The 25,452-nt window shown below is 37.0% G+C and overlaps 1 protein-coding gene across 6 annotated transcripts in view; it reads left to right on the top strand.

Moving 5' to 3' along the window:
- Positions 1 to 10,762, top strand: part of LOC149252757 (P-loop containing nucleoside triphosphate hydrolases superfamily protein) — a 330,493-nt gene extending 319,731 nt beyond the window's left edge. For all 6 annotated transcript variants that reach the window (XM_089459802.1, XM_089459800.1, XM_089459798.1 and 3 more), the window contains one exon: positions 9,906 to 10,762. In XM_089459802.1, the coding sequence (XP_089315928.1) occupies positions 9,906 to 10,408 (503 nt within the window). In that variant the 3' untranslated portion in view covers positions 10,409 to 10,762. The remainder of the gene's footprint in view (positions 1 to 9,905) is intronic.
- Positions 10,763 to 25,452: the final 14,690 nt, after the last annotated feature.

Genomic DNA, 25,452 nt, shown 5'->3' with positions numbered 1-25,452 from the left:
CACACAAAAGGTACGTATTGCAACTTTATATTTGGAACCAAATCAGTTTGTATGGTATCAATGGCTTTGCTCTCGTAAACAAATTATCACTTGGGCAATTTTTACGGAAGAATTGATAGCACATTATGAGGATACAAAAAGCAACACTTTTTTTAGCCAATTGATAAGTCTCAAACCAAAGGGTTCAATAATGGAGCACATTGAGGAGTTTCAAAAATTGAACATAAGGGTAAAAAATATTCCAGAGGAGCATAGGATTGATGTGTTCATAGGGACTTTAAAGGATAATATCCAACATGATGTTTGCCTTTGGGAACCTGATTCATTAGAGAAGGCATTCAGGTTAGCAAGAAAAATGGAAAGCAAAATTATGGCAACTAGGAAGCATACCACTCACAACTATAAAGATGAAAGTGTTGTTGCCCCTAGTCTTCCACAACCTATAAGGTTGACGCCACAACAATTGGAAGAAAAAAGAGTAAAAGGGCTTTGTTACAATTGTGATAGCAAATACACTAAAGGTCATAAGTGTGCTGAGAAGAAATTATTCTACATAGATTGTGAAGAGGAAAAAGAAAAGGAGCAAGAAAGGTCAAAAGAAGAGGATATACTCCAGGAACAAAGCCTAGATAAAGAAGAGATGAATCCGACCATATCTTGTAATGCATTGGCTGGAATTACCACTCCTCAAACCATCAAGATAGAAGGACAAATCAAGAAGAAAAAGGTAATAGTGTTGATTGATTCAGGAAGTACCCACAATTTTATTCATTGTAAGGTAGCAAAAGAATTGAATTGCTTCCTATATCCAGCACTAGAGTGTCAAGTGATGGTTGCAACTGGAGGAACGATAAATTGCTCTGGAAAGTGCCATAATATCAAGCTATCCATGGGAGAATATGTATTGACTAGCCCAATGCTTTCCATTCCAATGGAAGGTGCTGATGTTGTACTAGGAGTCCAATGGCTACAATCCTTGGGTACAATATCTTTTAATTTTCAAGAACTTTTCATGAAATTTTATGCGGAAGGAAAGGAAGTTGAATTAAGGGGTATTGCAGGGAAACCAGGAAAGATAATTAGCTCTAACGGTATGACAAAGCTTCTAAAAAAGGAACAAAGAGGTGTAATTGCACAATTATGTTCACTAGATGTTTCCACATCGGAATCATATATTTCTCCAGATCTCCAAAAAGTCTTGAACAATCATTCCAAGGTATTTGAGACTCCCAAAGGTCTCCCACCTATTCGTGATCATGATCATGCTATTCATCTTATTCCAGGAAGTGTTCCTCCAAACATTGGGCTGTACAGATATCCCTATGCCCAAAAGAGTGAAATTGAACGTATGGTTGCAAAAATGCTAGAGGCTGGTATAATTCAACCTAGTCAAAGTTCTTTCTCTGCTCCAATAGTATTGGTGCACAAGAAGGATGGATCATGGCACATGTGTCCGGATTATAGGGAGCTCAACAAGCTCACTATTAAAGATAAGTTTCCCATTCTTGTCATTAATGAATTACTGGATGAATTGCATGGATCAATTTACTTCACCAAGTTGGATCTTCGTTCAGGATATCATCAAATCAGAATGAAGACTGAAGACATTCCGAAAACAGCATTTAGAACTCATGAGGGTCATTATGAATTTTGGTCATGCCTTTTGGCCTTACCAATGCACCTTCTACATTTCAAGGTTTGATGAATTCCATTTTCAAACCCTTCCTTAGAAAATTTGTGTTAGTATTTTTTGATGATATACTAATCTACAACAAGTCTTGGAAGGATCATGTTGAACATGTTGACAGGGTGCTACAACTATTGGAGGAGAAACAATTATATGCAAAAAGATCCAAATGTTTCTTTGGAGTACAAAAGGTGGAATATCTGGGTCATATTGTATCTCATGAAGGAGTTAAGGTAGACCCTAGCAAAATTAAAGCCATTAAGGAATGGAAAATCCCCACATCCATAAAGCATCTGCGAGGATTTCTCGGGTTGACAGGGTATTATCGCAAATTTGTTAAGAATTATGGGAGAATAGAAGCACCTCTAACAACATTATTGAAGAAAGATGCATTTTCATGGACTCCAGAAGCAACAAAGGCCTTCGAACATCTTAAAGAGGCAATGTGCCAAGCACCGGTCTTAGCTACACCGGACTTCACAAAAACCTTTATTGTGGAATGTGATGCTTCAGGAAATGGAATTGGTGTTGTTTTAATGCAAGATGAAAGACCCATTGCTTTTGAAAGTCGTCCAATCAAGGGAAAGTTTTTACACAAAGCTATTTATGAAAAGGAAATGTTGGCAATACCACATGCACTTAAGAAATGGCGACCCTACTTAATGGGAAGACACTTCAAGGTAAAAACGGATCATGATAGCCTTAAATACTTTTGAGAACAAAGATTATCCTCTGAAGAGCAACAAAAGTGGGTCACAAAGATGTTGGGTTATGACTTTGAAATTATCTACAAAAAAGAGAAGCAAAATGTGGTGGCAGATGCACTCTCAAGAAAGGATGAGGATGTGGAAGCATGGTTGTGTGCCATTTCTATTATCCAACCAGATTGGATAAACGAAGCAAGGGAGGAATGGAAAAATGATGAAGAAGTGTGGGCACTTATTCGAAAGTTACAACAAGATTCTAGTACATCTGATACATTTAGCTGGCAAAATGATACGTTATGGTACAAAGATCGCTTATACCTCTGTAAGAATTCCCAACTCAAACAAAAGATTCTTATGGAATTGCACACTTCTCCCTTAGGAGGGCACTCAAGATTTTTAAAAACTTACCATAGGGTTAAGAAGGAATATTTTTGAGATGGCCTTAAATCAGATATTCAAAAGTTTGTGGCGGAATGTTTGGTTTTCCAACAAAATAAAGTTGAAACAATTAAGACCTCGGGTCTATTACAACCTTTATCCATTCCAAGCCAACGTTGGGAGGAGGTTTCAATGGATTTTATCACAGGTTTACCCAAGTCTGAGGGAAAGAGTGTCATCATGGTGGTAGTTGACAAACTTACCAAGTATGCACACTTTTGTGCATTATCACATCCATTTAAAGCCAGTACAGTTTCTACTGCATTTATGGAAACAATTCAAAAGCTACATGGAAATCCAAAGATTATTGTAAGTGACAGAGATCCCATCTTCATTGGAAATTTTTGGACATAATTATTTTCTTGTCTTGGTACTCAGTTAGCTCATAGCTCATCTTATCATCCTCAATCTGATGGGAAAACTGAGATAGTAAACAAATGTTTGGAAGGATATCTTCGTTGCTTTGTCTCTGATAAACAGACACAATGGGTCAAATGGTTGCCTCTGGCTGAATGGTGGTATAACACATCCTTCCATATAGCAACAAAAATGACCCCATTTATGGCACTTTATGGATATCAGCCACCATCCATCACATCATATTTAAGAGAAAATTCTAAGGTTCAAGCAATGGAACAACACATCGAACATCAACAACAAGTCCTCCAACTCTTAAAGGATAACCTCGTGTTGGCAGAGAATAGAATGAAACAACAGGCAGATCAACATCGTAGCGAAAGAAGTTTTGATGTAGGTGATTGGGTATTCCTACAGCTACAACCATATAAACAAATGTCCCTGAAGCAAGCTAAGAAGGATAATAAATTATCACCAAAGTATTATGGTCCGTATAAGGTGTTGCAAAAGATTGGTACTATGGCATACAAATTGGAGCTTCCTGCAGCTTCTCGAGTGCACCCAGTTTTCCATGTTTCATGTTTAAAGAAGGTTATAGGCGACAAGCTCCCAGTTCAAACAATATTGCCAGAACTTGACGAGGAAGGAAAAATTATATTGGAACCGGAAGCAGTCATAGAGACAAGAACTCGACAGCTACGAAATCGATCAATTTCAGAGTATCTCATCAACTGGAAGAACTTATCCGCTGAAGATTCCACATGGGAGGATGAGAATTTTATACAGAAGCATCAAGAACTACTCAAGCGTTGAAGACAACACTTTTTTGAAGGAGAGGGGCATGTTAGGTCCCTATAATGCTAGTGATTACCCCATTACTATTGTAGTTGTATCCCTTATTAATATTGTTGTGCCCCTATTGTCCCCATATTGTTATTACTGTGCCCCATAGAATCCCTCTATTGTTATTTTTGTGGCTTTATATTATTATTGTTAGGTCGGCTGGGTTATATTGTGACTCCTTAGACTCCTATATATAGAAAGGAGGTTTTGTCATTTGTATCATCGAAGAATTGTTCATTTATGTAATGTAAAGGAGGTTGCCCCCTCGAAGAGGCTGAATTCTAAGGCGTTGATTTATCTTTTCTATCTTTTTGTGAGCTGATTTCATAACAGATCTTCCTTTTGAGCTCTTCCCAAAGGGTAAAAATTGGGTGACTGTAAGAAAGAGGGGTTGAGGACATGATGGTGTTGTTAACGATACTCTTCCCTTGAGTCTTATTAGTCAGTGCGTGTCTTCGTTTCTACAAGAAGACAAGCCACATTCATAACTGCATGGTCACACGCATTTACCTTACTTTGTACCAATTGGAAAAACTTTCCAAGAAAGTCTTTTTCCTATGATTTTTGTTAACCAAGCTTATGCTTGGAGGTGAATTTACTTAAAATGCAACTAAATTAGAATGTCTAATATGATATGCAAGTGAGGTTGCAAGTGCAATGTAAAAGATAGAATTGCTTCAAGTAAATATGCTCCACAAGATCACTTGTATAGTTGTTCAAGTAAACACAAGATGCATAAGCTTCACGAACAATTAAAATTGTGAGTTGTTAAAGATAAATGATGAACCAATAACAAACTAAAGAAAATGAAACTTGAAATGTATGTGCTTGCAAAATGAGCAAATAAAACACATGTAAAATTTCTTAATGTAAATTGCAATGCTTTGAAAATGAATTGAGATAAGATTGATGCTCACAATAGCTTTGCAAAAAAAACTTTAAACTTGAGAAAAGAAGATTAGTTTGACATGAAAGAAAATAGTTGCTTTGGAAAATAAACTTGTCCAATACACAATGCTTCAATATACTCAAAATGGAAATGTGACATAACAATAAAGCATGAATTATTTAGACAAGTGTCAAGCTAAATGTATCAAAGTTTGCTAAAAAATCTTAGAGATGCTTGCATAAAGTAAGGGTAAATTGTTTTGCAAATGGAAATCTAAACCTAAAACTTGTAGCAACAATGATAAGTGGTTCAAGCTTAAAACATGTAGCAAACTTGAAGAAAAGGAAATGTGATTTGTGTTACTTCCCAATTAAAGCATGAATGTGATGTGAAAGAAAATGGAAATGTCAAAGCCAACAAGTCAATCCAACCACAAATTCTCTCCTTAAAATGGAGAGATAAGGATGCCAATGGGTAGGATCCACACTCCCACAAAAGAGAAATTTTATTATTATGGTTTACAATGATGGTTAGAGCCTCTTAGAGGGATGCCCAAGGAATTGATGGGAAAATACAATGTGAGATCTTGAAACAACAAGGAAATTCCTTTAAATATGGGAGCCTCGAAAGAGATGAAGAGGTTCCACAATTAGAGAATACAAGCTCCAAAATTATACACATTCTAGCCTCTTTCATAAACTCTCCTAATGCCCACGCCCTCCTTGGAATGAGACTTGAAGCTTGAGAGGACCTACAAGAAAGAATGTTAGAGCTACAAAACTAAAACAAAAGTTAGTGTGAAGAAGAGAGCATATAAGTGGGTGATAACGCTACAAAATAATATACGAAAACTAAATCAAGTGAAGGGAAAACACCCCATCGCTTGTCTAACTTCTAAGAAGCTCTTTATTAGCTAAGTAAAGAGATGAAAGCACAAGATAAAAAAATATAAAAGATTTTTTGATATTTTAACTTATGCATGAACTATGTAAAAAGAGAACCTTGCAAGAACAAGTACTTCTAAAGATTAGACTTATGAAATTCAAATAACGATTAGAGCTCCTTGAAAACAATGTCAAGAGTGGGTTGGTCCCTTGAAGACTTCCCCTTATGCTTACTAATTGATTCAACAATGATCCTCTACAAAACTTCCAACACATATTAACTCGTATGGATTAAATCAATAAACATTAGTGATATAACTCTAGAAATTTATATGAAAACAACTGCAGGTAGTATACACGTGGAGCATACTCATAAACCAATTGTAATTGTAAGATAGCTATACATCTACAATTCTATAAAAACATATGCGAAAATGAAATACAAATCAAAGGCACAAGTAGAGAGGATTATACCATCAATGAACCAAACACATGCTCCAATGGAATAACAATCACGAATGAACCCCAAAGTCTTTTTCTTCAAATGAAGAACAAGAGTACATAGAAGCAAAGTTTCCCCAAGCACAATAGCTCGTTGCAAAGATACAATATGAGAGCCCAAGGCTCAATTATATAGGAGAATGAGTGGAGATCCCAATGTATAACCAAATTCCAAGTGTGATGATGACAATCCCAAAGCTCCCTCGTGCAATTCAAATTCCCAGAGAGGCCCACACAATCCTTGAGAGGAGCTAACTCGTAGTATGAAGAGGGACAAGTGTATATGGGAGTGGAGTGGTAGGAGACCACTCTCCACTCATCTCCAATGAAACTCCAAGTCAAAACCCACCAAAATGATGACTCACTACAACAATTCGAATTCTTCTCCTCAATAAATGCGTTTTCCCTTTGAGAAACTCGTGGTTCCCTCCAAAGATTCGATTTTCTTGGAGCACATCTTTTCCTTGATTAGGAGTCCACATCACCTTCCTCCATGATTTTCCACTTCATTTCCACATCATTTAGCATGTGTGGATATTTATTTTTCTCCATTTTTTTAATCGTTGGCATAATTTATTGTCACATTTTCCACTAAACTTAAGAAAAGTGGGTTTTGAGAGTCCATAACATATTTTTAACCCCTCAAAGTGTGTCTTTGTCGAAAGTTGAGGGTGAGAGGTGCAATTTTTATTACTCATACCCCATACAACTTCTCTAGACTCCACTTATTACATTTCAAATACAAATTTTATTCAAATTTCCGCCCTGCGGGAAATTTAAAAAATAAAAAAATGATCCCTTAGACCTAACCAAACTCCACGAAACTTTACGAGCAATCTAGTATGGTAATATACAATGACTCTAGACACTAGGACTCACCCAAGGCTTCACCATCAAGCCGTACTTCGACTCTGAGGTTATGTTTGGAGGAAAAAACTCAATTAATTATTAAGTCCTCGTAAGGAGATGATAATTACCTAAGTAAAAAGACCTCCCAGAGTAATACTCACTTGATGATAAGGTCCCAAGCTACTTAGGCCTGTTACATAACTCAAAATCATCATACTAACATCACTTTACATGATCCCTGTAGGGCTTGTGGAATCTGAGTACAACAAAAAATGATAAGAAAAAGAAGTAGAGTTGAAAAACTCTGGTAATATGATGATCTCTGATTGTACAGGTAGCCTTTGGTACATCATTGGGCCATGGAGTCTTCAAAAAATCTTTAGGTGCCACTCCAATGGTCAACAAGTCCCATGTTGCACACATTCACGATGCAAGAAAAAAATAAGAAATGTGTTGTACATCTTTAAATGTCAGTTTGGAGACAGTGAGCCATCCCTCCTAGGATGTCCCTTAATTGGGAACGTCTTGTCTCTGTTTGGGCATACCTGGGATGATGATGTCCTCGTTTTTGGGGTTGTTCTCTGGTATTCAATCTCATGCTAGACAATTGCAAAACTGGATGGAGCTTTCTCATACCGTCTCCATGAGGCCCACAAGAACTCCATTTCAAACAAGATGTTGATGCCCAGCGTGATGGATGTTCACTGTCAACCTTAAATGGCAAGCATGGCTTTAAATTTTAGGGCCCTATATAGGTCATTTTGTTTAAAAAAATTGAATTTCAGGTTAGCTAATCCTTATCAGTGAAGCACCACCCGTATAAGACCCGCGAGTACCCGCGGATCTTGGCAAGGTCTATAACGAGTCAGGTCACTCACATAGAACTCGTGCTTAAGACCCAGACTCGACGGGTGTTTTATTAAACCCAGCTACTTGTATAAGACTCGCGAGTACTCGCAGGTCTTGGCGAGGTCTATAACGAGTCAAGTCACTCACATAGAACTCATGCTTAAGACCTGGACTCGTCAGGTGTTTTATTAAACCTTGCTACTTGTATAAGACCCGCGAGTACCCGTGGGTCTTGGCGGGGTCTATAATGAGTGAGGTCACTCACATAGAACTCGCGCTTAAGACCCGAACTTGGTGGGTGTTTTATTAAACCCAACTACCCGTATAAGACCCGCAGGTTTGCCATAAGACCCGCATCGGACCCTTATAAGACCCGTCGACCCGCAAAAGGCAATTTTATTTTTTTATTTTTTTATTTTATTTTTTCTTTTTTGGAAATGAGGAATTCTTTATTATTGTTGTAATAGGCCTTTGAAGAGGTGTTTTCACCCAGTGAGAATAGACTCTTCAAACTTGGTTATTTGATTAGTCTATTTCTTTTTCTAACTTCGAAATCCTAAATTATATGTTCATCTCGGTTGGCTGACTTATTTCCAAGGTTTCATGTGTAGGGGGCATCTATCTACTAATAATTTTTCTTGGCAAAGATCTTAAGGAATAGCAAGTGCCCCAAAATTTCAAGACTTGGGATCCTCCTCGGTTGGAGTACCCATCTTCAAATAGAAAAAAAGCTCATTCCCACTTTGCACCAAGTTTCACCTCCAATCCTTTGAAGAACTCTCCAAGATATTTCCTTCTTTTCTTGCACATAAAATTCTCTTCAATATCTCGTGGTTTGATTTTGGAGATTTTCATTGCTAAATTTAGTATTTGAAGGTTAAATTAGTTGTTGTCCTAACAACAATAAAATCAGCGATGAAAAAGTTAAGTTACTTTGGCTTTTCCTTAGTTGCATAGTGTAGAAATTGATATTTTTCATTTTATCATTTCACTTGGTGTTTTTTGGGTTTTGTATACTAACAATTTTGAGTGTTCCAAAAGCATTTTGGGCACTTTTCACATTGATTTGTTTGCTGGTTTTTAGATGGCCACTGATCCCAAATGCTTTAAAGATTGTTATGAGATAATCATTTATCATTTATGACATATGTATTTGAATTTTGAACTTGCTGACATTTTTTATTTTAATTATGGAATCATGAGTCCTTTTCTTATTCAATATCTAAATGTTTTGCTTGCAAAAATCGAATATGTTATGTTGTACTTTTATAGATATGAGATGATGTTATGAATTATTGCATATATTGTGGTTTTTATAACTTACAAGGATTGGAATTGTCATTAGTTTCTTTTTTGTGCTTAATTTACTATATTTTAACGTTTTTTTTTTTTGTATTTTGACGAGTCTTATACGGGTCGTTCCCGAGTCTTATACGAGTCGACGAGTCGATAGAGTGACAAGTCTTATACGAGTATGAGTCGTGCAACATTGATCCGTATTACATGCATCAAAATGACCTGCACTGGCTAATTGACCCCTAGTTTGATACACACATTTAACAAATGAAATAAGCATTGACAGTTTGCAAAAAATTTACTGTCTAACATACATAATATTTAGTAAGTGATTATTGAGTTAAGGTGCAAGTTACAGATGGTGTTGGCTGCTGTATAGGGCAATCTTGATCTCTGTATTCGGTATTGTGTATATAACATACAATGGTGCCTCTATTGGAAATGGCATAATTGATGTTTTCATTAACATTCTGTGCTTGGAATTACTTGTTCTTTACCAGCAACTCTTAGAGTTGAATTTTTCTAAAAATATCTGAAATTTTGTTTTGATGATTGATAGAACGCTTTAGCATATTTATGATTTTCCTTTAATTTTCACTCTACAGAAAAGATGCGTAATGGAATTCCCTTGACAGATGAAGATCGTCTGCCATGGCTAGAGGCAGTCCGTGATGCTATGATAGATTATATAATAGAGGGTAAGATTGTCGTTGTAGCTTGTTCTGCTCTACAACCAAAGTACAGAGACATCCTTCGAACTGCTGATCCAATGCATGAGTCAGCTTCCTCTGATGGAACTTCATGTGAGAAAATAGATGGAAATTCATTCTCTACGTCTATTGAAGTGGGAAACTGTGCAAAAGCCTTGTTCTCAAAAAGGGTTGTATTCTTGTGTCTTCAAGCCCCGGTAGAATTGATTGCATCACGTCTAGAAGGCAGGGCAAAAGAAGGTGCCCACTTTATGTCTCCTGCTCTCCTGCAATCTCAGATGGACTTGTTACAAATTGATGATGCAGAAGGTGTCTTTTGCATAGATGCTACTTTGGACCCTGATCTCATCGTAGAGAATATCCAGCGGAAACTTTCAGACTGTCAGATACTATCTTGAATTAGTGACAATGAAATTCTCTTATCATAATATATGTTTTTTTCCTGTATGGAGAGAAAATATTCTTATTGCTGACAAGGAATATTTATGTTCCTCTTTCTCAATTTATCTAACTTTATTGCACAGAAAGACGTACAGAGAGAGTAAGCTTTTCCTAGCATCAGAAGCTATGCTATTAATTATCCCTTTCATAATCTTGATTGCGTTTGCAATAATTTTCAATCTCGGGTCTGCTTACCAAGAATACTCTTAGAACCAATTCAAATATAAATTTACAGCAGAAAAGAGTTAATTGCTGATCCTCTAGATATGTATTTATTTTGGGTGTCTTAAATGAAAAAAAATGCTCAGCCAGCCGGATTTTTATGCTTTTTCTTCTATCTATTTTCTGATATATCTTTTAATTCATAAAAATTTTGATTGGCCTAACCTATACTGCTTTGACAGATAAAATCACTCTTTGAATGCTTATTCAACACATCTACTTAAAGTCGAACATAACGACATTTTAGAAACAAATTCATTTCGTGCATTTTCATGTTTATCTTCAATTGTTAGTTAACCTTCTGTTTTTCTTTGTTTGAGTTCTGCTAGATAGATTCCTTGCATATTTCTGAACATCACAATCTTCAAACAACATTTAATATCACAAGTTCAAATCATCCTCAATTACCTCTAACTTTACTAGAATCCTGAAGTCATCTTTTTTTTCCCCTGTTGCAATATAGTATATATTGCCATTCGTCTTAAAATTGGCCAACATGTGTGATATCATTGAGTTTTTAACAAAAGAGATAGCTATCACTGTGTATTTTTGGTCTTTGGCATATATAGTTCTATTTTGCAACTATGATGCAAAATAGTAAATGTAATGAGGCCGCCTTCCTGAAAGAATGAGATGCATCTAATATATAGACATAATTTCTCTTGAAACTGACTTGTTTAGATTTCTTTTTGTGCTAAAAGAGCTGTATCAAGAAAGAAGTATAGGAAATGTAATAGCAAAATCTTGCACTCTAGTGCAAAGCTTCACTAAATGATCAAGACAATGAGTAACATGGAGAGTTTTAGTGATTTAAGTAATCCAACACAATAGAGGCTCCTGGTAGATCTTAGGGATCAAATGGCTTAGTCAAACCAAGTCAAGAATCCCCTAAGGCTTATACTTCTTATACCACTAACTAAGAGGATCAAATAATTAGGTTTATGGTGGATTTTGAAGGTAATTTCCAGATTTGAGTTCAAAGGGTCCTATAGTCCTTCTAGAGACTTAGGTCAACCAATAAAGGCTCAATAAAAGTTCCCAAACACATGGAATCAAGAAATTACACTTGGCTGAAGTAAATTAGCATGAAAAATCAGATATTGCAACAATACACTAGTTTACAATGTTGAAAAGTAACTAGGTTCGGTCTTCATAATGACGTGTAATTGTGATTTTATGTAATTGATGAAAAGAAGAAAAATAGAATTATTATTGTAATGCTTGCCTCATGGGTTTCATGAGCAAGGAATTTTATTTTTGGTATGACTTCCATTGTGAGTCCTTAGGATAGGTCATAAAGTCAAATTGAGTCAATGTCATGTATGAAGGACCCTTCTTGGGCATATTATATATTTATATAAGTCCTTAAATAAGTTAGAAAGCCCTCCAAGACCAAGACTAAGTCTCCTCCTCAAGTTGGCTTCAAGAAAGATAATTATATCTCCTACAAATGACACGTCGGCTCACCCTCCTACATGTCGGCTTATAGGGTTGTTTGTACTCCATCCAACACAAAATTTCAAAGATTAGTTCGGTCAAGATTTGAAGTGCGAGGGTCATCAAGGGAGCCAAATTTCCAGAGAGGAAAGAAGAAAAAGCAATGAAGTGTTTTGTGTTGATTTGGGACTGTTTTATGGGCCAACTTACCTCCACACACACAAGATTGCAAGATTGTTTGCTACAGGAAAAGGACCGAAATACTTCAGTCATCTATCTAGCCGAATTGCAGAAGAAGGAGAAGCCGAGTTAAGCAAGGAAAGGTCTCTACCCTAAGCGAAGGAAATCAAGGAGCAAAAGAAGGCCATCTACATGTACTAAGGCCTCTAAATTAGGGCCGAGGAGTTGCAGGTCTGAAGCAAAGACAAGGAAGTCGAGATCTATAAGGAAGTTGAGGCAGAAGTAGAAGGAGCAGGCAGTTGATTATCTTTGACTCTAAATAGAGGTCAAAATCAAGAAGCTAGGTGTCTTGGTCTTGGAGAGGTTGAATAGGTCAAGGGTCTTGGTCTTGGTATTCATCAATTGGAGTCTCTATAAGAAGAAGAATTTGTGCGGGTTTTCCTCTCAAGTGGAGAGGTTTTGGCCCTGGCGAATAGCCTACATTATGTGTCTCTTATCTCTTTATTGTTTATGCATTGGTAATTGTTTGATGAAAGAAGAACACAATAATAATCTAAAGAGAAGAATCTAATCTAAGAAGTAAAAAGCATTCACAAGAATTTATCTCTCTGAGAAATCATCTAATACTTGATGCCCTAGATTCCTCAACATGGTATCGGAGCTAAGGTCACTAAGTCAAGGAAGGGCATCTTATCAAGAGACACAAAAAGATCAAATCTCAAGGAAGGCATCACAACGAAGATCATCTTGAAGTCAAAGGAAGCATCATAACCCTAGATCAAATAAGTCTACAAAGAAGTATTGGGATCGTCATCAAGAGGGAGAAGGACAAAATCCTACATCTACTCAAGTCAAAGTGTTTTAGACTAAAGGCGGTATCATCTCTCTGTGGGATCAACTACCTTCATTAAGGAGAAGTTTTCTATCCTCTACATCATCATCAACATCAAGGAAGCAACAAGAAGAAGGTGCATCCTATCAAGTAAGTATATTTATGTCCACATCTGAATCTGTCAAAATGTCATTTGCAAGGAAAACAACAAATTGTTTAGGGCTTCAAGTTATCTTGCATGGAAGAAAAGGACAAATTTGAATCTCATCGAAAATGAGGTTATGGAACATGTCAAAGGCTCTATCACTAAACCAAGAGAGGAAGATGCTCAAGCTCTTGCCAAGTATATGAATGGGGAAGTTAGGGCTCAAAGGATTCTCATAGAAGCCATCAAGGATCCCCTTATCCCATATGTATCTAAACTTGAAACTTCAAAAGAAATCTATGACAAACTGGTAGAGTTATATTCCATAAGCACTGTTGGAGAAGTCATCTCATTAAGGAAAGAACTCTACAAGCTGAAGATGTCAAGGGAAGATGGAATAACCTCATACTCTATGAGGATATCCAAGATCCAAGATCCAAGATCAACTACAAGATCTGGGAGAAGTAATCTCTGATAGAGAAATCACTACAATTGTATTAAATGCACTACCGGAGGAGTGGGGTAACTTTACTTCAAGTATTTATGGGAAGAAAGAAGCTACTCCATTCCAGGATCTATGGTCACTATGCAAGATTGAAGAATCTAAATGAAAGGCCAAATCTGATGTGGGAGCAGATGTTCAAAATCAAGCTTATGCTACAGTGACAAGAAGAAAGGGAAAATTTGGGAAGTCTAGTTCTTGGAAAAAGAAAAGGGACATGTCTAAAATTCAATGCTATGGGTATTAGGAATATGGGCACTACAAAAGAGATTGTCCTAAGGTCAACAAGGACAACAAAATAAGAAGAGAAGAAGCCCATATCGCCAAAGAAGTAGACAGCACTGAAAAGAAGAAGTCCAAGAAAGAGGAAGTAAGAGATCTCTATCACTGAGATAGTGTTAATTTTAGGTATGTTCTATGCTAGAGCAATTTATTTCAATTTTCTCAGTTAGGACAATATCTTTTCCATATTAGCAATCACATCAGCATTAAAGTAAACTGCAGATAGAACATAAACATAAATTGCAGAAGACAAGCCAAGACAAGAGGACACAAGATGTGGCGCTAGCCAGGGACAAACCCCAATGTGGGGAAACCCTTGATCAATTCTTCTTTTATGTTCTTCAAAGTTCAACAAAGAAAGAGAGAGAGAGATAGTACATTTACAATAGAAGTCAACACTTTGACTTTTGATATCTGCATGAGATCAGTTGAAGACATATTGCTTCAACTGATTCTTCAAGGTGACTGCTTCACCTTTCATAGTGTTGCAGCTCGTACTCATGTTGCACCCATCATTGTGCTACACCTGGTCACTGAGCTGCTCCCATCACTATGTTGCTCCCATCATACAGCGTCACTTTGCTGCCCCCATCATCATGCTGCTCCTTACTAACATGCCCATCATGCTGCATCTTTACTAACATGCCCATCATGCTGCGTCTTTACTAACATGCCCATCATGCTGCATTTTTATCGCTATTGCAACACCATGATCTTCATCACTGCTGCAACATAGAGGCCTTTACCGTAGTATCACTAGGATCACTTGCTGCACTGAGTTCCTCCGAGACTATGAGATCACATCTATGTATGATCATGATTTATAATTACAGTCATGATCAAGACTATGATCATTATCACTCTTCATTGAAGTATGATGAGACTGCCTCATGCTGTGATGATATAACCTCCTTCATCGGACCCTTGTTTCATTATCAGGTCATGGAAAGACTGTAATATATATATGGAAGAGACAACGTATAACATTATCTTCATCGAGCTGAGAGAGTAGATCTATCATTGTTGTCCAATGACTAGTCTGCTACAGGAGTGCCATCAAGATCTTGATGTCAAGACTACTTGTTATGCCGAGATTGTCCAGACTTCATGCCACCTCATCCAAGATCCTCTCTGCTATATCAACCGAGATCTAGCACCTACAGGTATGTCGAGAATATACCTCTATTCGAGATCCTTGCATCTATATGCTGTGTCCTCATTTATCAAGTGTTATGCTGAGACTTCAGAGATGCATGATTTTTATCATGCCATATGACATCTGGTCTGCATGCATGAATAGGTCTCCTTTGACTGCGTGAATAGGTCTCCTTTGCTGCATGAATAGGTCTCTATTGACTGCGTGATAGGACTGCGTTTAGGCTTCTATAGGCAGCGTATTAAGGCTCCTCCTTGACAGCGTATAAGGGCCTCTTGGACAGCGTATTAGAGCCTCCATCTTTGACTGTGTATAAGTGTATTAGGGCCTTCATCTTTGACCGCGTATAAGTGTATTAGGGCCTCCATATTTGACTGCGTATAAGGGCTTATTGGACAGCGTATTAGGGCCTCTTCTAGACCAGTGGCTAGGGCATCAGCCACTGTGACTAGGGCATCATTAGCCCAACGTACTCTTAGTGTCTCTCCTTCACCAAAGACCCAAAGACATGGAGAGGAGGAGATCACATGAAGAGTGTGTGTCAAAATGACTTCAAGTCCTCTTATATTTATACTAAAACGTAGATGATGAATAGACATGTCTATTGGGCTTCTGAGCCTACATAAGATGCTGGCCGACTTGACAATATGTCTCATAACACAAATAAATTCATAACTCCATGAATACTTGTCGGAATCGGATAATCTTTAGATCAATCCTACACCTTTCGATGAGAGGGATCCAATAAAAATATCAGCTACCATAAATAAGATGAACCACATGGAGTTTGGCCCTAGTTGCCAATTTTAACAGATAGTCTTCCTCACCTAAGTACTTTTCAAGTCCTCTGCTGTAAGATATGGCTATTCACTAAATGGGATGCATCAAGCCATCATGGAAGCATTGAAAGAAAGAGCTCAAGACATCATCATAGAGAAGCATGAAAAATGGATATAATCTATGGAAGTCAAGGATATAGCTCTTGGGAATATCATTGGGAACATAAGTGGCAAAGGTCATCTAGTACAAGGTTCATCATACATCTGTCAAAAGGAAACATCTGTTGATGGGGATACTTTAGATCCTCAAGATTCTTTGATGGAATCTTCATTGAAAGGTTCACCAATCATGAGGAGAAACAAGTGTTTCATCAAGAACTCCAAACTTGTGGAATTCATGGGATGATGGTATGATGACATAAAAGTGAAGATCAAGGGATTGAAGCTCTTTCAATCAAGAAAGTTGTTGCAGGAAGTCTGGATGACCCAAAGGAAAAAATGAGGTATGTATGCTTACATTTGATATTGTGGAAGTCATGTCATATGGTTGCAGGCAACATGGATCAATGCTCTCCTCCATCAAAGGGATGCAAACATGCATGGGTCACACATTCACTAGATAAATATAATATGTCCTCATATGAAGAATGAGGTGGTTGACTACAATTGAGGAACTTTGATTGGAAGCTCCTGGGAATGAAATGTGTGAAGAAATGAAGGAAGATATCATGGAATATGCAACCATGGTAAAGGAAATCAATATCTGAAAGAACAAGAAGATTTGACTAGGATATCTCCATGGAAAGACTCTAATGGAGTCTGAAAAAGAAAGAGACCCTTAACAATATATATCTTTGGGAGATGTGTCGATATGTATGCGGGATGCTGATGCAAATTAAAAGATGTCATGATGAAAGACCATCACAAAGGTAATGTTGTTTTTAATGTTCATTCCTTTATTTTTTAAACAAATATATGGATTTGTTTATGCAGGGCTACCGAGGGAAGATCAATGGATGTCTCCCACCACCGATGCACATGTAGTAGGATGAAAGATCCTTAAGTAAACATGGCATGAAGAAAGCAACATGGCATGAAGGAAGGTCAAATATGGACTGATGGATCACTTTCTGATGATGACGTCACTGACTCATGGATGAATGTGATGGATGGTCGGTGCCATATGTAAGTCCTAAACATGAAGACTCCTAGATAACGAAAATAAGTTCATGACATCATGAGGAGGAGTTCTTTAAGTAGTTGGTTGTCCCATTATCTCCATCTGAGGAGCTGTTGTAGGTCCCTAATTAAGAGGGAGCCTGGAAACACATTTCTTTCTTGGAAGAAACTTGGAAATTCCTAAGCCAAGAGGAAGCTTAGGTACATTCCTTCCTTAGGAATGAGTACATTCCTTTATTGGAATAGATATGTCCTCCCTAATTAAGAGGGAGAGATAAACACATAATTTTTGTCTTCACTTGGGAAGACAAAATGGAGGATTGGGTAAACATTTGGCATTTGATGCTCTTTGAGGATGTATTAGGGCATCCAAGATAAGAGTAGTCGTTGAGGACCGATATTCTTTGAGGATTGGGAATCCAAAACAAGAATAGTCTTGGTGGAACACACCCTGAGAACCCGAGTGGGGTATGTCCCGAGAGAGACAATGATGAGGGTGTCTATACATCATTGGTCTCGCCAACATTGTGCTCTGATCTTGTGGAGAGATAAAGCTATTAATCAAGGCCTTGTTATGTGACAATGCTAGTTGATATGATGCTATACAAATGGGTTACCAATCCGACTCTTCTTATGAGAAATTATTTAGATTGAGAATGACCAAGTACCATTATAAATGCCTTCATATTTAAGAGGGAGTGTTGAAAATTAACTAGGTTCGATCTTCATAATGACGTGTAATTATGATTTTATGTAATTGATGAAAAGAAGAAAAATAAAATTATTATTGTAATGCTTGTCTCATGGGTTTCATGAACAAGGGATATTATTTTTGGTATGAGTTCCATTGTGAGTCCTTAGGATAGGTCATAAAGTCAAATTGAGTCAATGTCATGTGTGAAGGGTCCTTCTTGGGCATATTATATATTTATATAAGTCCTTAAATTTGTTAGAAAGCCTTCCAAGACCAAGATTAAGTCTCCTCATCAAGTTGGCTTCAAGAAAGATAATTCTCCTACAAATGACACGTCGTCTCATCCTCCAACATGTCGGCTTATTATGATGATAGAAAACTATAAATAGGGTTGTTCGTACTCCATTCCAACACAAAATTTCAGAGATGAGTTCGGTCAAGATCTGAAGTGCGAGGGTCATCAAGGGAGTTGAATTTCCAGCAAGGAAAGAAGAAAAAGTAGCGAAGTGTTTTGTGTTGATTTGGGACTGTTTTATGGGCCAACTTACCTACACACACAAGATTGCAGGATTGTTTGCTACAGGAAAAGGACCGAAATACTCTAGTCATCTATCTAGCTGAATTGCAGAAGAAGGAGAAGCCGAGTTAAGAAAGGAAAGATATCTACCCTAAGCGAAGGAAATCAAGGAGAAAAAGAAGGCCATCTACATGTACTAAGGCCTCTGAATTGGGGCCGAGGAGATGTAGGTCTAAAGCAAAGACAAGGAAGCTAAGGCATAAGTAGAAGGAGCAGGCAGTTGATTATCTTTGACTCTAAGTAGAGGTCAAAATCAAGAAGCTAGGTGTCTTGGTCTTGGAGAGGTTGAATAGGTCAAGGGTCTTGGTCTTGGTCTTGGTATTCGTCAATTGGAGGCTATAAGAAGGAGAATTTGTGCGGGTTTTCCTCTCAAGTGGAGACGTTTTGGCCTTGGTGAATAGACTACATTATGTGTCTCTTGTCTCTTTATTATTTATGCATTGGGAACTATTTGATGAAAGAACACAATAATAATCTAAAGAGAAGAATCTAATCTAAGAAGTAAAAAGCATTCACAAGAAGTTATCTCTCTGAGAAATCACCTAATACTTGATGCCCTAGATTTCTCAACATAAAACAACAACAAAATTAGTCTCACAATCTATGATAATGAAATGAAGAATCAAGGGCTATGATGAGAGTAAATAAGAGAATTAATTACAACAAATTTTCGGTGGTAAAAGAGCATATAACAACAGTAAAACCCTAGACATCAATGCTAAATTATGGATGAAAAAGACACTTCAAATGACTCTTTTGTGTTCCAATATATTCAAAACAATTCTAACTCTAGGACAATGACATCCAAGCTAATGAATACTTAAAATAAATTATTTGTGGTAATTAAACCCTAACTTACCCTAAAACAATATGTAATGTACCAACACCCAAATCTATGCTATCTTTCTTCAATTTTTAATCTTTTCTTGTAGTAGACATTTTACAAACAGTTTGCATGCACACTTGAACATACTCAAAAATTTACTACAACATAAATATTCATAATTTTTAACAAACATATAATGGACAATCTTGCACAAAAAATTTCGCTCCCAAAATAACATTTTCATTCTATTAAATGGGTAGTGTTTCTTTACAAATTTAGAATGAAGAACCTGGGTATGAATTTCTTAAGATGGCATCCAATGCAACCCTCCTGGAAATGATGACCATGCCCTCCACAAATCAAAGAAAATTCGTCCCTTTGAACTATGCACTAACCAACCACCAAAAATACAAACTTTGCCCCTATTTAAGCAAGGAATTCAACCTCTTCACAAAAAATTGGTATACACTCGGCCCCTTGAGAAACAATTAATTCGGCCCCTAGTAAAAACTTGGCAATATCCACAATTTCAACCCTGATATCCAGCTACTTGGCCTCCACAAATAATTCGGACCCCACAATAGAAGTTGTCCAACTCGATCTAGTGAGGATATAATTCGAGCCCCACTTCCTTGTTGGGGAATGTAACTAGTTTTGTTCCTCATAATTTGTACCATTATACATTTTTATGTAAAAGGACAAAATGAAAGAAAAATAAAATTATTATTATTTTTCTAAATAAGCATGTTCTTCATGCTTCTAGATTTTTGAGTCAAAGAGTCAAAGTCCTATTTTGGACCTATTGTAAAAGAATAAAAAGAGAAAATTTTAAATGTATATTTTGGAATAGAAACCCCTCTAGATGTCAAGTTGGCCTACATGTCAAGTCGGCTCCGCCCCAATGGACGTGTCTATTCGCACCCCCTCTAATCTATATAAATAGAGGGTAGATGGAACTCATTTGGACACACACACTTGGATGGTTTTGGTCTGAAATATTGTAGAGAAAATGGAGAAGATGAAGCAGGCCGAAGTCTAGAAGAAGATCTGCTTTGGTACATCTCTTGTTGTTGGTTTCTTACTAGTGAATCCGGTGGTAGGAAGAATGATTTGACTTGGCATCTAGAGGTGGAAATTTTTGTGGTTATTGGTCTTGGATATCTCATTTGATCTTGTTGACTATCGAAGTGTACCCAATTTTTTTTAAGACTCCAAGCCCAAGGATGTATAGAAGGCTTCATGTACCATCATAGTTCACTATATCATCATAGTTTTTCAACTCTATTTCTTCTTCTGTTGTACTCAGATTTCACAAGCCCTACTAGGATGATGTAAAGTGATGATAGTATGATGAGTTGAGTCATGTAATAGGCCTAGGAAACTTGGGACCTTGTTATCAAGTGAGTTTACTCTGTGATTTTTTTTTACTTGGTTAATTATTAGGTGCTTACAAGGACTTAATAATTAATTGAGTTTTTCCTCCAAGTATAACGCCAAATTCGGAGTGCAGATTGATGACAAGGCCTTAGGTGAGTCCTAGTGTCTAGAGTAAGTGTATATTACCATAATAGATCACTCGTAGAATTTCATGGAATTTGATTAGGTTTAGGGATCAATTTTTAATTTTATAAATTTCCCTCAGGGCAGAAATTTGAATAAAATCTGAATGTAAAATGTAATAAGTGACGTCTATAGAAGTTGTATTAGGTATGTTTGCTCAAAATTACGCCTCTCACCTTCAAATTTATACTATGACACACTTTGAGGGGTAAAAAATAAGTTCTGAACCCTCAAAACCCACTTTTCCTAAATTTGTAGAAAATGTGGCAATAAATTAGTCCAACAATTAAATAAATGGAGAAAAATAAATATTCACACATGCTCAAATGATGTGGAAATTCATCTAAAGGTCAAAATTGAGTTACCAAATGATGTGGACTCCACATAAGCCACAAATCAAGCAAATCAATTTTTTTGTGGAGAAGACAATGAGTTCCAGTGATAAGATCTGTGATTTGAGGAAGTTAACTCAAGATTCAAGGAGATATCATGAGTTGACTTGATATTGGATTAGATTTTACTTGAGTGAGGTGGAGAGTCATCTCCTACCACTCCACTTCACTCTCCCACATGTCCTCCCATCTAATTGAAGCTCCCTCATCAAGGATTGCGTGGGCCTCTAAGGAAGAAATCAAGTTGCCACTTGGGAAATTCGAAATTGCATGAAGGAGCATTGAGATTGTCACCTATTTGTCTTGGGATTGGATCCCAAACTTCTATATAATAAATATATGGGCTCTCACTATGTATTCAATGTTACTAGCTATTGTGCTTGCGGAAATGTTGTTGCCTTGTAAATTTTTAGAAATATCAATAAAGACTTTGGGGTTGTTGAGAAATCTAGGGCATAATAATTAGGTGATTTATCTTCTAGTGATAATTGCTTTTGAATTTTTTTTACTTCTTTAGATTAGGATCTTCTCTTTATTTACATTATTATAGTGTTCTTCTTCATCAAACAACCACCAATGCATAAAAAATAAAGAAACAAGAGACACAAAATGTAGGCAATCAACTAGGGCCAAAAGCTCTCCAACTTGAGAGGAAAACCCAAACAAATTCTTCTTCTTATAGAGACTTCAATTAACGAATACCACGACCATGACCAAGACCCTTGACACTGAACCTTTCCAAGACCAAGTCACAAGGATTCCTTAACTTCTTCTTCTTCTTTGAGATAGTCAAACACCTTTCCTCCTCTCACTGCTTCGGCTAACCTTCAGAATTCAGTCCTCGGCTCAGATTTGCACCTTTCGACCCTTCTTTGGAAACCCTAGTTTCAATATTTGAGAGAAATATTATCTCTCAACTTCCTTCGCTTGAGATGGAGACTATTCCTTCCTTAACTCGGTTAGAGGATCCACTTGATTTCCTCCTAAACTTGTCTTCTCAAGATGATTGTAATATCTCGACCCTTACTGTAGATGACAACACTATATTCTTGCACGTGTGGAGGTATTAGCCCAAAACCAGATCCAAATGAACTAGGATGTCTTCCTCTCTCTTCGCTTGGTGATAAGACTTCTGTTGTAATCTTGACAAATTTTCTCATTCAGATTGACTTGACCAAAATTATGTTATCCAAATGAAAGTCAAGTTGCCTATATATAGTGTTTTGTCCATTAAATAAGCCGACTCGTGCTATTAGTAAGCCGACTTGTCTTCCAAGGAGCATCCTTTTCTTGTTTTGAAGGCCGACATGAGGAGGAGCTTGTGACAAGGTCTTGGAGGGTTTGTGACATTATAAAAATTTCTTTTTACAATGTGTAATATGCCCAAAAGGGTTTTCAAACTTTGACATTGACTCTATAAACTTTATGATATGATGACCAAACCTAATAGCTCTCAATGGGAGATTCTACAAAAAATAAAATTCCTTGAGCATGAAACCCATGACTCAAGCATTACAAAATAATTTTATTTTCTTCTTTACATCAATTACATGAAATCATGATTACACATGTCATTATGAAGACCTATCCTAGTTACACTTTTCAACACTCCCTCTTAACTAGGGAGGTATTCATTATCCATACAAGGTACTTGGACATTCTCAATTTGAAGAATTCTCATAAGAATCAGATTAGTAACCCATCTGTATAACATCATATTGACCAACATTGTCACATAATAAGGCCTTGATTAACAACTCTATCTCTCCACAAAATCAAAGCACAATGTTGGTGAGACGAATAATGTATAAACACCTTCATCATTGTCTCTCTTAGAACATACCCCACCCAGGTTTTCTCAGAGTATGTTCCACCAGCACTATTCTTACCTTGGATTCCTAGTTCTCAAAGAATATCGATCCTCGATGACTACTCTTATCTTGGATGCCCTAACTCATCCTCAAAGAGTATCGTATACCATATTTTTAATCCAATCCTCCATTCTGTCTTCCCAAGTGAAGACAAGAATGATGTGTCTATCTCTCCCACTCAACTTAGGGAGGACATACCCATTCCACTAAAGGAATGGAATCATTCCTATAAAAGGAATGTACACAAGATCCCTCTTAAATAGGGACTTGACCAAGCTCCCTCTTGACAGGGGACTTGCGTTCAACAACTCTTCAGGTGGAGATCATGGGACAACCAACTACTTGTAGAACTCCTTCCTTTGATGTCATGAATTTCTTATTTGTCATAGAGTCTACATCTTTGGGGATTTCCTCATATGGCATAGACCATCCATCACTTTCATCCATGAGTTAGTCATGTCATTATTCCTTTCATTGGAAAATGATCCATTAGTCCATATCTGGTCCTCCTTCATGCTTTGCTGCCTTCTTCATGCCATGTTTCCTTAAGGGTCTTTCATCCAACTACATGGTCATCAGTGGTGGAAGACATCCACAACTCTTCCCTTGGAAGCCCTGCATAAGCCCATCCAAATATTGTTCAAAAATAAGAAATGAACATTAAATCAAAATTACCTTTGTGATGGTCTTTCATCATGATATCTTTCTATTTGCATCAACATTTGGAATACATATTGACACATCTCCAAAAGATATATACTGTCAAGGGTCTCTTTCCTTTTTAGACTTCACAAGAGTCTTCATATCTTTCATGGAGATGTCCTAGTCAAATCTTCCAGTTCTAGGATGTTGGTTGCCTTCTTCATGGTTTCATATTCTACGATCTCTTTCCTTCTTTCTTCACACATTTTTCTTCCCATGAAATTTTAATCATAGTTCCACCAATTATTGTCAACCACCTCATATTTCATATGAGGAGATATTACGCTGATTTTCTAGTTAATGTGTGACCCATGCCTTGCTACATCCTTTAAGCAGGAGATCATTTCTTATGACCAAGCTCTCGAGATAGAGCATTTATCCATGTTCCCTGTAATCATATGACATGACTCTACAATATCAAATACAAGCATATATACCTCATTTTCCTGTAGGTCATCTAGACTTCCTTCAACGACTTACTTGGTTGAAAGAAATTCAATCCCTTGATCTGCTTCACCTATTTTGTCATCATACCATCATCCCATGAATTCCAAAAAGATGGAATTCTTGACGAAACCCTTGCTTCCTTTTGATTGGTGAACCTTCCAATGAAGATTCCAATAGAGGATCTTGAGTATCCTCATCCAGCAAATGTTCCCTTTTGACTGATGTATAATGATCTTTGTACTAGATAACTTTTTCCTTTTCCCATAAGTACCACTTATGCTTCTAATGAGGTTACCAAGAGCTATATCCTTCCATAGGTGACCTCCATAAACTTCTATTTTAGCCATCTTTCTTGCTTCTCTATAATGATGTCATGAGATCTTTCTTTTAATGCTTCTATGATGCCGTGATGCATCCTATCATTTTCCTTAGTGACTCATGATAGCCATATCTTACAACATAAAACTTGAAAAGAACTAGGTGAGGAAAACTATCTTAGTCTTAGTAGAGATATTTTACTTCCTCTTTCTTGGACTTTTTCTTTCAACTTCCTCCACTTCTTCGGTGATATGGGATTCTTCACTTCCTCTTTTGTTATTGTCCTTCTTGATCTTAAGACATCTATTTTGTAGTGCCCATATTCTTGACATCCATAGCATTTAATTTTAGCCATGTTCTTCTTCTTTTTATAAGGACCAAATTTCCCAGGCTTTCCACTTCTATTTGCCATAGCAACATATGCTTGTTTTTTCTCACTTGGTCCCACATCAATCTTTGCCTTCAATCTGGTTTCTTCAATTTTGCATAGAGACCATATATCTTGAAATGGAGTAGCTTCTTTCTTCCCATAAATAATTGAAGTGAAGTTGCCCCACTCCTTTGGTTGTTCATTTAGTACTACAATGGTCATCTCTTTGTCAAACATGATTTCATCCAGATCTTGAAGTTGATCCCATATTTCAGATATCCTCATAAAGTATGAGGCTATTCCTCCTTCTTTTGTTATCCTTAGCTTGTAGAGTTCTTGCCTTAGAGAGATAACTTCTCCTGCAGTGCTTATAGAAAACAACTCTACCAATTTGTCATATATTCTTTCGAGTTTAGATACATATGGAATGAGGGGATCCTTGATCGATTCTATGAGAATCCTTTGAGCCCTCACTCCCCCTTTCATAAACTTTGCAAGTGTTTGAGCATCTTCTTTCGATGGTTTGGTGA

This window comes from Pinus tabuliformis, chromosome 7 (assembly GCF_031772625.1).
Source record: "Pinus tabuliformis cultivar Carrire ecotype Pingquan chromosome 7, CPIR1, whole genome shotgun sequence".
NCBI classification, from domain to species: Eukaryota; Viridiplantae; Streptophyta; class Pinopsida; order Pinales; family Pinaceae; genus Pinus; species Pinus tabuliformis.
The sequence above is the reverse complement of the archived record's forward strand: the minus strand, read 5'-3'. Positions and strand labels throughout refer to the sequence as shown.